This window comes from Mustela erminea, chromosome 5 (assembly GCF_009829155.1).
Source record: "Mustela erminea isolate mMusErm1 chromosome 5, mMusErm1.Pri, whole genome shotgun sequence".
Classification (NCBI taxonomy): domain Eukaryota; kingdom Metazoa; phylum Chordata; class Mammalia; order Carnivora; family Mustelidae; genus Mustela; species Mustela erminea.
In genome coordinates, this window is record NC_045618.1 from 30,905,630 (window position 1) to 30,918,555 (window position 12,926).

Here is a 12,926-nt window from a genome sequence, read left to right on the forward strand (position 1 = left end):
ATTTATTTGACAGAGAGAGAGACAGGGTGGGAACACACACAGGGGGAGCGGGAGAGGAAGAACCAGGCTCCCTGCCGAGCAGAAGCCTGATGTGGGGCTCATCCCAGGACCCTAGGATCAAGATCTGAGCCAAAGGCTTAATCAACTGAGCTACCCAGATGCCCCAGCCATGACATTTTAAGGTAATTTGTTACCCAGCAGTAGGGACCTAAAACAGGTTGACAACATTTTAAAACATGAAACTGTCATGAAGTGTTTTAGCTTGTTTTCTTGAAAACAGTTGGAATTCAGGGCAGATTCTGGAAGGTGTGCACCCTCAACCCACAGGGAAGATATGTGGACACAAAAGACAACTACTGGGGCACCATGGTGGCTCGGCTGGTTGGGTGTCTGCCTCCGGCTCAGATCATGATCCCAGGATCCTGGTATCTTGGCCCCCGTCTGGCTCCCTGCTCAGTGGAGAGTCGGCTTCTCCCTCTGCCTGCTGCTTCCCCTGCTTGTGCTCTCTCTCTCTCTTTCGCTCTGTCAAATAAATAAAATCTAAAAAATTTTAAAAAGAAGAAGAAGAAGAAAAGACAACAACTTCAGAGATCTGCCTGTCTCCATGACTTCTCCTGGAGGTGGGAATGATGAGGCTTGGTGACATCCACTCTTAACTCTATTATCTCTTCCAACACAGATTTCCCAGGAAGATCATTAATCAGCAAACACACATAATTTCTAGGCAGAGAGAGTTCTCCCAGAAATTCTGCAAACAATATACGTTCTTTCCCTTGCTGAAATATATACAATTTATCCTCTGGGACAGTATGTACAGGGCACCTTGTGACTTATTTTGGAACATTAGATGGCAGGCAGACTTGATTAACTTCATCTTTTGCTGGAGAGAAGGAAGGACATAATTAATTAACTGGTAGTAACAAGGAATCCTCACGACCTTAAAGAGGATTTGACCAAGTAACAACCTTGAACTGGAAGGAGCCCCGATTCATCCAGCTTGATTTGGGGGCTCTGCTCTGGACTGGCAGGAAGAGGGATAGGGTGGCAGGGGTGTCATGTGAAAAGTCATGTTTCTATTCTCACCACCATAGAGAGGCATGGAAGGGGCCACTGCCAGGAAGAGAGGTGACCCAGGGAACACAGAACTGTTTCCTGGCTTCTTCCCAGTGCTCCAGATCCTACGTGCCTCTACAGCAACAAAATGACACACTTCTCCATAAGCCTGACTCTGACAGGATGCGATGGGAGAAGGGCTCTCTATATACGCAGCATTTGGGAAAGCTGATACAGCCATTCCCTACTGAAATGAAGCCAAAAGTGTTAAATCACACACAAGCAAAATAAAACCACTGGGCCTGCATTCCTGCCTGTCCACAAACAGCTGGGGCCCAACAGCTCTGGCTGCCTTGTCGAGGTTAATATTCTGTTTAGCCTTTTTTTTTTTTTCACCCCACCCTCTGTTTGCCCAAAAGCTTGACTGTTCAGTAGCTAAGTGGGCAAGGACAAGCTTGTCCCTGAAATGTGGGAGTGGTGATCCCATGGCAGTACTGGGGGGATAACCTGAGACAGGAGGTAAGCACTTACATTGTCATTTCCATTCAACAGGAGAGGAAACTGAGGCACAGAGAAGTTCCAAGGCTTGACCAAGGGCACAGTTAGCAAGAGGCAGAGCTAGGATACAAACTCAGGCCATGGGCTCCAGAGTCCATATTCTTTTTTTTTTTTTTTTAAGATTTTATTTATTTATTTGACAGAGAGACACAGCAAGAGAGGGAACACAAGCAGGGGGAGTGAGAGATGGAGAAGCAGGCTTCCCCCTGAGCAGGAAGCCCAATGTAGGGCTTGAACCCAGGACCCTGAGATCATGCCCTGATCCGAAGGCAGATGCTTAACGACTGAGCCACCCAGGCACCCCTAGAGTCCATATTCTTAATCACCCCACTAGCTGCTTCTGGGTGTTGGATGGGCAAGCATTTTCTAACTTGTCAAAAAACTCAGTACACCCCTAAAGGATAGTTTTAATTCTGGAAGGCATAAACTAAGCACCCTAGCTCTGCCCCAAGTCAGAGCTGGAGAAGGAAGAGCAGCGCTGGTGCCCCTCATCCCAGGCAAGCCCTGGCAGAGCAGACTTCTACCCTGGAGTCCCAGGACCTTTGTTCCGGATGACTACAGAGATCCATAGCTGATGGCTTTCACCCTGCCGCCTCTCCCTCCTCTAGGGGGTCTAGTTCCGGGATTAAGAACACATTTGGGGGGCACCTGGGTGGCTCATTTGGTTAAGCATCCAACTCTTGACTCAGCTAAGGTCATGATCTCAGGGTTGTGAGATGGAACCCTACATCGGGCTCATGCTGAGCATGGAACCTGCTTAAGATTCTTTCTCTCCCTCTGCATCTTCCATGCTTCCATGCTCTCTCTCTTAAAGAAAAAAAAAAAAATGAATAGATGCTGGAGCCAGGCTATCTGACTTTGGATCTGGCACTACCTTATTTACGAAATGGGTAGCAGCTCCTAAATAGTGCTTGTATGAGATGAGCTAGTACGTGACGAGTGTAATGCCTGGCACACAGTAAATGCTCAGTAAATCTCAGCTGTAATTGGTAAATATTCCCTCATCTTATCAGCTCTATACTTTCCTCCCCCCCACCCAAGTTTCTCAAACATCCTGTTTCTTTGGTTTTAGGTCAATCTCCACCATTAGATTTAGAAGTATAACCTTATCTTCTCAGGGAAACGCTGATTCAAAAGTGGAAGCAATCATGGAGAATTTCAGGCATCACAACAGGCTCTTGGGAAGTATTCTGGGGCCCAGCACGCTCCTGGGAACTCTAACTGTGCCCAGGTGAGTAGCTTTTTACTACACTTGTCTTTCCTTTACTTCCTCTTGGGACTCAGGTGACATGGCCTGATGCTAGGAAAGCAATCGAATCTCAGGCAAGGTTGCTGGGCTCACTGGGTCTATACCGCAAACTCCTATTTTCCATCTCTGAGGCCAGAGCCAGCCAGCAAAGGAGAACGAAGCAGCCTGAAGGCAGAGGCTTGGCGGGTGTTAGGACTCCTGGGTCCTGTCCTGGCTGGCCCATGCAAAAGCAATAACTGGAGGTGAGACATGGTGAGGCGACTGGGCTGGAGTGGGGACAGAGCCGAAGAGCTAGAATCAGAGCATTTTCCTAGGGTCTGGGACTCAGTCTGTGAGAAGAGGTATCAGGCCTGGACAGGGACCTCTCCATGGCTGAGCTCTTGGTCTCTCCCAGGCCAAGTTCCCCCTCCAGGCTTCATAGCCTAGCAGTGTTAAATTTACAAGGAGCTCTGATAGCTATAGTCCCAGTCAGCCTTCAAGAAAGCCCTGTAGGGGCACCTGGGTGGCTTGGAGAGTTAAGCCTCTGCCTTCGGCTCAGGTCGTGATCTCAGCGTCCTGGGATCTAACCGGCATCGGGCTCTCTGCTCAGCGGGGAGCCTTCCCCCTCTCTCTCTGCCTGCCTCTCTGCCTACTTGTGATCTCTCTCTCTCTCTGTGTCAAACAAATAAATAAATAAAATATTTTTTAAAAAAGAGAGAGAGAGAGAGCCCTGTAAAGTGGTGAGTGAGCTTATGGTGAGTGAGCTTGTGCCCAATGACCAAGGACTTGAAAACAATCTTAGAAACGTTGTCACACTTGGGGCACCTGGGTGGTTCAGATGGTTAAGCATCTGCCTTGGGCTCAGGTCATGATCTTGGGGTCCTGGGATAGAGCCCCGCACCGGGCTCCCTGCTCAGCGGGAAGCCTGCTTCTCCCTCTCCTTCTCCTGATGCTTGTGTTCCCTCTCTCACTGTGTCTCTCTCTGTCATATAAATAAAGAAAATCTTTTAAAAAAGAAAAACAGTAAACACCAATGCTTTAAAAAAGAAAAGAAAAGTTGTCACTCATGCAACTTTTAGCAAACATTTATTGGTGCTCCTGGGTAGCTCAGTGGGTTAAGCATCTGACTCCAGGTTTCAGCTCAGGTCATGATCTCAGGATCTTGAAATAGAGCCCTGCTTTGGGCGCTGTGCTCAGAGCAGAGTTGCCTTGGGATTCTCCCTCTCTGCCCCTCCCCTCTCCCCCAACCTCACACCCTAGCATGCACTCTCTCTCAAATAAATAGATAATCTTAAAAAAAAAATTGAGAGCTTTCCATACACCAGGAAATACATTTGGCTTTCCTGATTTAAAGTCTTTCCACATATTTGCTTCAATATGTTGGTTCCCTATTGTCTCTCCTCCTAAGTTTGCCTCCCAAATACTCCCCTTCGGCTGTGGCTTTGAAATATCTACAGATTTTTTTGACACTGCTCCCTTCAAGAAGTAGAACTTAACTCCTCTTCAGAAGAACCTAGGCTACAAAATGTACTGAGGCTTCCTGCTCATTTTTTTGTTTTTGTTTTCATTTTTTTTGGTCTCTCTCTTTCTCATCACTTGCTCTGGGGAAGTCCACTGTTATGAACACATCTATGGAAAGATCCAGTGTGATAAGGAACCGAGGCCTCAAACCAACATGTGAGACCAACATGCAAGTAAGCAGGGAAGCAGATCTGCCAGATCCAGCCAACATCTTGCCTGCACCCTCAGGAAAAGACTCTGACCTATAACCACCTTTTGAAGCTGCTCTTGGGTCTGTAGCCCTCAGAAACCTGCTGAGTTTTTGTTTTTGTTTTTGTTTTTTGTTCCAACCTGCTGAGTTTTGTTTTTGTTTCAATCTGCTGAGTTTTGGGGATAATTTTTTCTTTTCTTTTCTTTTCTTTTTTTTTTTTTAAAGGTTTTATTATTTATTTGACAGACAGAGACCACAAGTAGGCAGAGAGGCAGGCAGAGAGAGAGGAAGAAGCAGGCTCCCCACTGAGCAGAGAGCCCGATGCAGGCCTCCATCCCAGGACCCTGGGATCATGACCTGAGCTGAAGGCAGAGGCCCAACCCACTGAGCCACCCAGGTACCCCTGGGGATAATTTTTTATGCAGCAATAGATAAGCAATATATCTCCCCCATTGTAGAAACATCTGCTCTCTCCAAAGTCAACTCAGAGCTTTATTATTTTTTTAAGATTTTATTTATTTATTTGACAGAGATCACAAGTAGGCAGAGAGGGAGGCAGGGGCGGAGAGGAAGCAGGCCCCCCGTTGAGCAAAAAGGCTGATGTGGGACTCAATATGGGGCTCCATCCCAGGACCCTGAGATCATGACCTGAGCCTAAGGCAGAGGCTCAACCCAATGAGCCACCCAGGCGCCCCAACTCATACCTTTAATAGGCAGCTCAGATCATTTGAGTTTCCTTTTCTCTTATACTCACTCAGGTGAGGTAGTAAAGTGAGTCAGAGCACCTGCATTCAAACACATGTGGTCGCTGCTTTCTAGCTGTGATGACTGGGCAAGTTACTTAACCTCTCTGTGCCTCAGTTTCCAAATGATGAAAAGGAAGATTATGAAAACTGAATTGGAGAATATATCTGTTAAGAGCACCTGACCCAGGGATGCCTGGGTGGCTCAGTGGATTAAAGCCTCTGCCTTCAGCTCAGGCCATCATCCAAGGATCCTGGGATCAAGCCCCACATCAGGCTCTCTGCTCATTGGGGAGCCTGCTTCCCCCTCTCTTTCTGCCTGCCTCTCTGCCTACTTGTGATCTATCTGTCAAATAATAATAATAAATAAATCTTTAAAATTAAATTTTTAAAAAACTTTAAAAAAAGACTTAAAAAAAAGTATCTGACCCAATGCTGGGCACTTTATAGTGAGCTCCCTTAGGACCCCTTCTAAATTTCTAATTCCTGACTCCTTTGCATGCTCCCAAGTCCTTGCCCAGAGGGGCTAGGACTAGGAGCAGCTTCTTCAGGATCATGTCCTCATGCTTGCTCTTCCTGCCACTGGAGACAGAGGAGGAGGAGACCTGCTCTGTGCCTGGGGATTTCTCCCAGTTTTGGGGTGAGAAGAGACTTGTCCACAGAGGCAGGGTGCACTGCTGCCGGAAAGGTCCTCTTGCAGAGCAGGGAGCTGTGGCTGCAGTGGCTAAGCCCAGGCTCCTGTCTAGCCACCCTACCACCTCCTCTAAGGGTGAAAGGATTTCAAGCTGCCACTAAGTAGTCCCTAACATATCAGGAAAACTCCTCTTGCCAAGGCTTTGCCCATTTTCCTTTCCTTTCACCAGCTTTCTTTCCCCCTCACCTCCCTTTAAAATTTTTTAAAATTTATTTAAATCTCCAATCATATGTGAAAAATACTAGCCAACATTTCCCGAGAATCCACCAGCCAAGTTTCTAAGACTGCGATGTGTCTCACAGACGGTTTAGGAGATCAGTTCCTATGTCAGCCCCATTTCACAGCTGAGAAAAGCAAGGCACAGAAATTAAGTAAATTGCCCAAGGTCACATAGAGGCAAAAAGGAGGTAATGAAGCTCGGGCTCCAAGGTCAGTACCTCCTGTGCACAGGCTGTTCCAGGGCTCTGTGCTAAATTCTGTATTCAGTAGCTCTTTTCTTCAAGAGGCTCACAAAATCTGAATGCTGCCTCCGAGGTAACAGATGCAGTGTGCTCTTTTCTTAAAGATATTTTAAAAATACATTTACATCTACAAATGCACACATATGGAAATGGATCCCCCATCAAACTCGCGCGCCTTAAAAAAAAAAAAAAAAAAAAAAAAAAAAAATACTCCCGGCCCTACCCAGCTCTTTAACAGCCTTGACTGTCTTTCCACGTTTCCAACCGTCGCGGGGTCTGCGCCACCCATACGCAAATTTACTTGCCCACCTTCCGAGTTGAGCCCTCTACTCCCCTCCCAACCGTGCTCGCCTCTTCTCCCGGGTTCCTGGCCGCCTCCCCGCGTATTCTCCCTTCGTCCGGCTTTGCTCTCTAACCTCGCCCCTCCTCTCGCAGCCCTCCCCCGCGCGTATCCTCGCCACTTCTCTGTCCCCAATCCTAGCCGCCTGCGCATTTCTCCCCTCTTCCTGCCTCGCCCCGGTACATCACCGCCCACCCATTTTTTCACCCCCACTGGCCCCTCTTCCGCCCCCGCTTCCTCCCGGCCAATCTCCTCACCCTTACTCACAGTTCCCCCACTCCTTGAACCTTCCCACCCCCCAACCCGCCACCGCCCAGCTGGAGCGCACAGCCGGCAGGCTAGGACGCGCGCTGACAGGGTAATGAATGGCTTCAGCGGTAATTAGCGACCCGGCGGCTAATCACGATGTACATTTACATTTTAAGTGCTGCAGAGGGAGCGGGGGAAGGGGAAGGGACCCGGAGGGAATGCGGGCCTTTTCCGCGCTCTCGCTTCCCGGGGGAGCGAAGTGAATCCGTGTGTTCTACAGCTGGAGGTGGGAGAAGGGGGAGGGGGAGCTTTCGAGGGCCAACCCCGGCGGCCGCAGAACAGCCGCGTGCTAACCGGACGCAAACCGGGAGCTCCCAGGCCCGGTCCACCAAACTGCAGATCCGGCCTATATCCCCTCCAAGTGAGGTTCGGCCTGGGCTTGCATACTCCTGCGGATGGAGAGCTCGCTTCTTCCCTAACCAGCCCCTTCTACCGTGGATCCCACTGGTTCCAGGACTTTTCCCCAGGTCTAGCAGAAACTGCTGCCCTTTAAGTCCCACAGCTACCTCGGTCTTACGGAATGTGAGGTTCCCTGCGCCCGCCGCCAAGCGCTGCAGTCAGTCTTTGTGTTCTCAAGGCTGCTGTGCCACCGCGACTGTGGCGGATCCTAGTGGGGCCCGCGGGAGCTGGGCTGAGCCGAAGTCCGGGCTCCAAGCGGAGCACTACCCCGAGGGCCCCTGAGCCTAGCGTGTGACCAGGATATCCCGGACGGAGTTGGTCACTCGGACGTTGGGGCGCAAAGTCCACCAGCTCCAGCCATTCCCCCAAAGTGCGGTAATGGGGTCAGCCTGGGTTCTGAACAGCAGAGGCCGAGAGAGCTAGGACAAACAAGAGGCCAAGGAGGCGACAACAGCTGTGAGAAGGCAGAAGGCCACCCGGCAGCCCCGTTATGGGGCTGGGACTCAGCTCCCCCCAGGCACTGTCAGGCCGCTCGCACTTTTGAGGTTTCCCGCCCGCTGCAGCTCTCCCGGCGCCTCCCCGCCACCGCGGTGCTAGGCTACCCAACCTGGATCAGGTCTGCACCACTCCCTCGCTTGCGCCAGGGGCGTGGAAGGGTGAGGGGCGAAGTCCTAGAGCAATTCCGGGGGCAGGAGTCCAGCTCCTTCTAACTTCCCTCCCATCATCATCCCTTCAGCCCCCAGCTTCACCCTCACTGTCCACCTCTCCTGGCAGGATGTCGGGGTTACTGTCCCAGCCCTGTGGTGTTCCCGGTAGCTTCCTAATGCCCCCGAGGCTTCAACTTATCCACCTTCCTCCCTTCTCCCCCCAACACCTGCCTTCATCCAGCCTCCTTTTTGAAAAAGGACCCCACCGAGTCTCAGGGGGCCAAGGCTGGCTGACAACGAGTTCCACCTGGGAAGAAGGGGATCCACGTTATCAGGGAACTGTGCCTGGCTTACCCTAAAGCATGCATTTCTCTTAGCGGACGCTCCATGGGTGCGGGGAGCTTAACTCCCCTTGAGAAGGGCTCTCCTTGTTCTCTTCCCTTTCGCCTCAGGGACAGCCTGGCCCCGCGCCTCACCCCTCAGCCCAGAGCGTACGGGGGTCCCGGAGCCTCCTGCTCTGGTCAGGCGCCGCGAGCTGAGACCTCAGTCTCCCGCCGCCCTGCGAAGACCACGCCGCGACGTAGTCGTCCGAGGGCAGCGCCGGGCGCAGCGGCAGCCAGCGCCTCCGCACTCTGCTGACCGTGCACAGGCTGTCCTTGAGGCGACAAGAGCGGCTCGGGCGCGGGAGGGACGGAGTGGAAGTGTTTCCTGAGGAGTGGGGGAAAGAGGCGCCAGCAGGCCTCTCGGAAAACCCTCCTTGAGAGGCGACAGAGGCGGCCAACGCGCAAGGGCTCGGGGACCCGGCTTTAAACAGCTTTTGCATCGCAAACACAGTTTTTATTTAGGTCGCCCGTTTATGATGGTTGGCTCAGGGAGGGCAGATGGCGATTGTAGGGGAACTTCGCCCGGCAGGTCACCCCCTGGCTGCCACTACACCTCTCGGAACGCAAGGTTCCCTGGCCCCGGTGGCTAGACTCGGGCGGGACTGGATCCCGGGAGCCGGCGGAGGCTAGGACGGGGGCGGGCCAAGCTGAGTTAGGGGCGGAGCCTGACGGTAGGGGCGGGGGCTCCCAGGCGCCCAGGCGGGGCCTCCGCTAAAGGCGCGGAGCACCCGGCGCCGAGAGCGCGGCGTAGAGCAGCGCCCGTTGGAGTGAAGTCGGAGACGAAGATCGCGCCGTCCCAGCCCTCCCGCCAGCGTCCACGCCGCTCCCGCACCCTTACCCCTGCCGGCCCTTGCCGGCGCGACCGGCGGCCATGCAGCCCCAGGGCTGAGGCGGCCCCATGGCGAAGCCAGCGTCCCCGAGGTCCGGGCAACGACGGCGCATGGAGAACTTCCGTAAGGTGCGCTCGGAGGAGGCGCCGGTGGGGGGTGGGGCCGAGGGGGGCGGCCCAGGCTCCAGCCCCTTCGCGGACCTGGCGCCTGGTGCTGTGCACATGCGGGTCAAAGAGGGCAGCAAGATTCGGAACCTGCTGGCTTTCGCCACTGCCAGCATGGCGCAGCCAGCCACGCGCGCCATCGTCTTCAGCGGCTGCGGTCGGGCCACCACCAAGACCGTCACGTGCGCTGAGATCCTCAAGCGCCGCCTGGCGGGCCTGCATCAGGTCACGCGGCTGCGCTACCGGAGCGTGCGCGAGGTGTGGCAGAGCCTCCCGCCTGGGCCCACACCCGGTCAGAAGCCTGGCGAGCCGGCCGCCAGTCTCAGTGTACTTAAGAATGTGCCCAGCCTCGCCATCCTACTTTCCAAGGATGCACTGGATCCGTGCCAACCCGGCTACCAGCCCCCGAGCTCCCATCCTGGACCCTCGTCCCAGACAGCTGCACCAGCGTCCAAGAGGAGCCTAGGGGAACCTGCGGCTGGAGAAGGCTCTTCGAAGCGGTTACAGCCTGAGCCAAGCGCTGCGGAAGAGGACCAGACAGCCTGAGAGCTCGTGCGTCTGGGCCACGTAGACACGCTGGATCTCACCCCCAGGGCCTCGACCTTGAGACGCATCTCCAGCCTTTCACGCCTCGGTGCTCTGGACATAGCTCCTCAGACGGTCAGCATAGACCCCAAGGCAACGAGAGGGACCCCAGGGAAGCTTCGTTCCACCACTTGTGTTGTCTGAAGATGCAGAACTCCACCTTCAGCTTTTCTGAGCCATGCTGGAACCTTCTTCAGGGAGGGAGTGGTGGACCATGGGACTCCTGAGCCTTGCTCAGGACCCCCAAGGGTTAAAGGCATGCAGTAGTCATGAGTCCCCCCCACCCCCGGGTGTAACCTTAGGAGAGCTCTTGGAATCACCTCCACCATTGACTGGTTGAGGGCAAGGGGTGAGAAAAGGACTGCTTGAAGGCAAGGGAGTCTGAGTTGATGGGGGTCTGTTCTGCCCCTCACCTGGGGAGACTGCTACCTTCCTAGTTTTCCTTACCCTGCTATCAAGGAGCATCTTGAGACGAGGTGCAGGGCCACCTCTATGGGCTCTAGCTTTTTTAACAACCCTCTTTCCCACTGGCCCAGAAGGAGAGACCCAGGACAAAACTCTTCGCCTTCTCCCCTGAGTCTCAGAGCTGGAGTCGTGCTTCTAATAAAATAAACACAAAAATGGCTCTGGCCCTAGGTTTCTTCTTTAGCACTTAACCTATATGGAAACTGCTTTGGCCTGCCCTGCTATGTCTCAGTCCCCTCCAGCCTGGAGACTTTGGCTTTTGGAGTCTTCACAGTCAGACACAGAGACTGGACAGCTTCAAACTGGTACGAGAAGCACATTGCCCGCTCCCTGGCTTCTCCCTCTCCCAGCCTTCCCTGTCTGGCGCTAGTCTCAGGGGCTCGGGGCCAGAAGGGGGGGCCTTTGTCCCATGGTGCATTACCACTGAGGGAAAGGGAGGAGCGCCTTGCCTTTCTGCGAAGGAAGAAGGGAAGGCAAGCACCAGTGAACTCTCGGGGGGGGGGGGGTCACTGCCAAGGGAGGCACACCCCACTGGGCTCCCTAAACCTGCAGCCTCCTGCCAATTGACAGCCGTATCCAGAAAGCTGGCACAAAACCTCTCATCACCATCCGTAGGATCTCCCCTTCACTGCTCTCTCTCTCAGAAAGGACAGCACACCCTTGGGAGAGGGGGAGGAGAGAGACCGAGCACAAATCCACTGCTGGAAATTACTATTCAGCAGAGAAGCTGGAACTTGGGCTGTGAATCACTGCAGGCTCTCCCTGATAAGCTGCTGCCTCCAGCCCTGCACAGCTGTCTGTTAAGAGATAACAGCCTCAAAAGCCTCTCCGTCCAAGTCGAAGTCAGCTGGGGTGGGGGTGGGGGAGGAGTGTTATATGCTGGAAGGACTCTAGTTGGTAAGGGTGGGGGGTGGCATCTAACCCCAGGATGTCAGAAACACACCCTACCACATGCAACTCAACGGCACCTCTGGAAAGGAGATGGGGGAGTGACTTTGCTGGCAGAACTCTGAAATAAATCAGCGACAAGAGGTGAGTTTCGGCCGCTGACAGGAGGGGCTCTTTAGGGAATTCTCCCCTTGAGCTTTGGATTAGTGAGCCCTGTCATCCAGAGTCCAGCACCGTTTGCTTTTCCTAATTTCTTGTTCTTGAATCCCTGCAAAGGGCCAGGGGGGTTATGTGCGCTTGTTCGACTCTCATGGGTGGTCCAAGAAGGTTGGAAAAAATGCACTATCCTGACAGCTAAGGTGCCCTGGGCTGGTCCTGGGCATGTGCATCTGAAGAAAATGATAAAATTCTTGGAAAAGGTCCTGCATGATCGATGCTTATAGAAGACTGGTCTTGGTTCTAGAAAAGGGCCACCTTTCCAAAACCAGGATCTGAAATCCTGAGTGCCCGGTCACAAGGACCATGCAGGCAGAGGCTTGTCAGGGAGGGAAGGCTGCAGAGGCTTTCTTTTCTTGCCGGTGGGGATCAGATTAAGTCCCTTTCCTTCCTAGAAATTCATCCTGCGGTATGGGGAGGAGAGGGCCTTGCTTCCCTACCTTCAGAGCATTAACCTGCCCTGATGATGGGCTGAGCTCCTGCCTCCGATGCCAGAAGGCAGGTTATGAAACACTTTCCTTTCTGCAGCCCCCCACTCCACCCCAGCAGGTTCCGTTCCCAGGCTTTTGATAGGTGCTCATGGTGCCAGCACCCATGGGCACCCTATCCCTGCCTACAGATCCTCCGGCCCTGCTGATCCAGGAGCAGGCTCCAAAGGAAGGACCCATATTCCTATACATCCCCACCCCCAGGACTGAGGTGGGAACCTGAGAAGTGCTGGAATAAGGCAGTGAGGTTAGGGGGGTAGTTGGCTACAGAGGCACCTCAGGGATGGCTCCCTGACTGCAGGGCAGAGCAGGAGGGAGGGGAAGCTGCTCTGTGAGACCCCATCTTTCCAATAGTGACCTCTATCCAGGAGCTTTCTGGGCCCTGCCTGGGGGCACCTGCAGGCTAGGGGTGGCAGTGAAGGCTCACACCCACGAAATTGTCAGGTCACGCCATCAATTTGGGAGCATATACGTGTATATATAACCCAAGACTGGAGCGTGGGTTAGATGGGCAGTGGATTTTCAGCAGGTCCTTAAGGGACTTCATTGTTGTTGTGCCAGATCCTAGTCTAGGCACACGATGGAGCTGGGAAGCAGGGATGCTGATGGAGGTGGTTCCCCAAGTATCAGGAGGAGGTAGCCAGCAGAACAGGACTGGACAGGCAGCCCCAAGCAGAGCATAGAGAGGGGATACTGTGTCTGGTGTTGCGGCACCCACAGTGTCTGAAGGATACCCGGCAAGAGGCAGGTGGGGTTGGAGTACC

The 12,926-nt window shown here is 53.5% G+C and overlaps 1 protein-coding gene across 1 annotated transcript; it reads left to right on the forward strand.

Annotated features, from left to right (window-relative positions):
* Window positions 1–8,825: 8,825 nt before the first annotated feature.
* On the forward strand, window positions 8,826–11,871 carry RPP25 (ribonuclease P and MRP subunit p25). Its single transcript, XM_032342409.1, has one exon. It carries the CDS (start codon window positions 9,425–9,427, stop codon window positions 10,064–10,066), a length of 642 nt encoding a protein of 213 aa, XP_032198300.1. The 5' UTR covers window positions 8,826–9,424; the 3' UTR covers window positions 10,067–11,871.
* The last annotated feature ends 1,055 nt before the right edge of the window (window positions 11,872–12,926 follow it).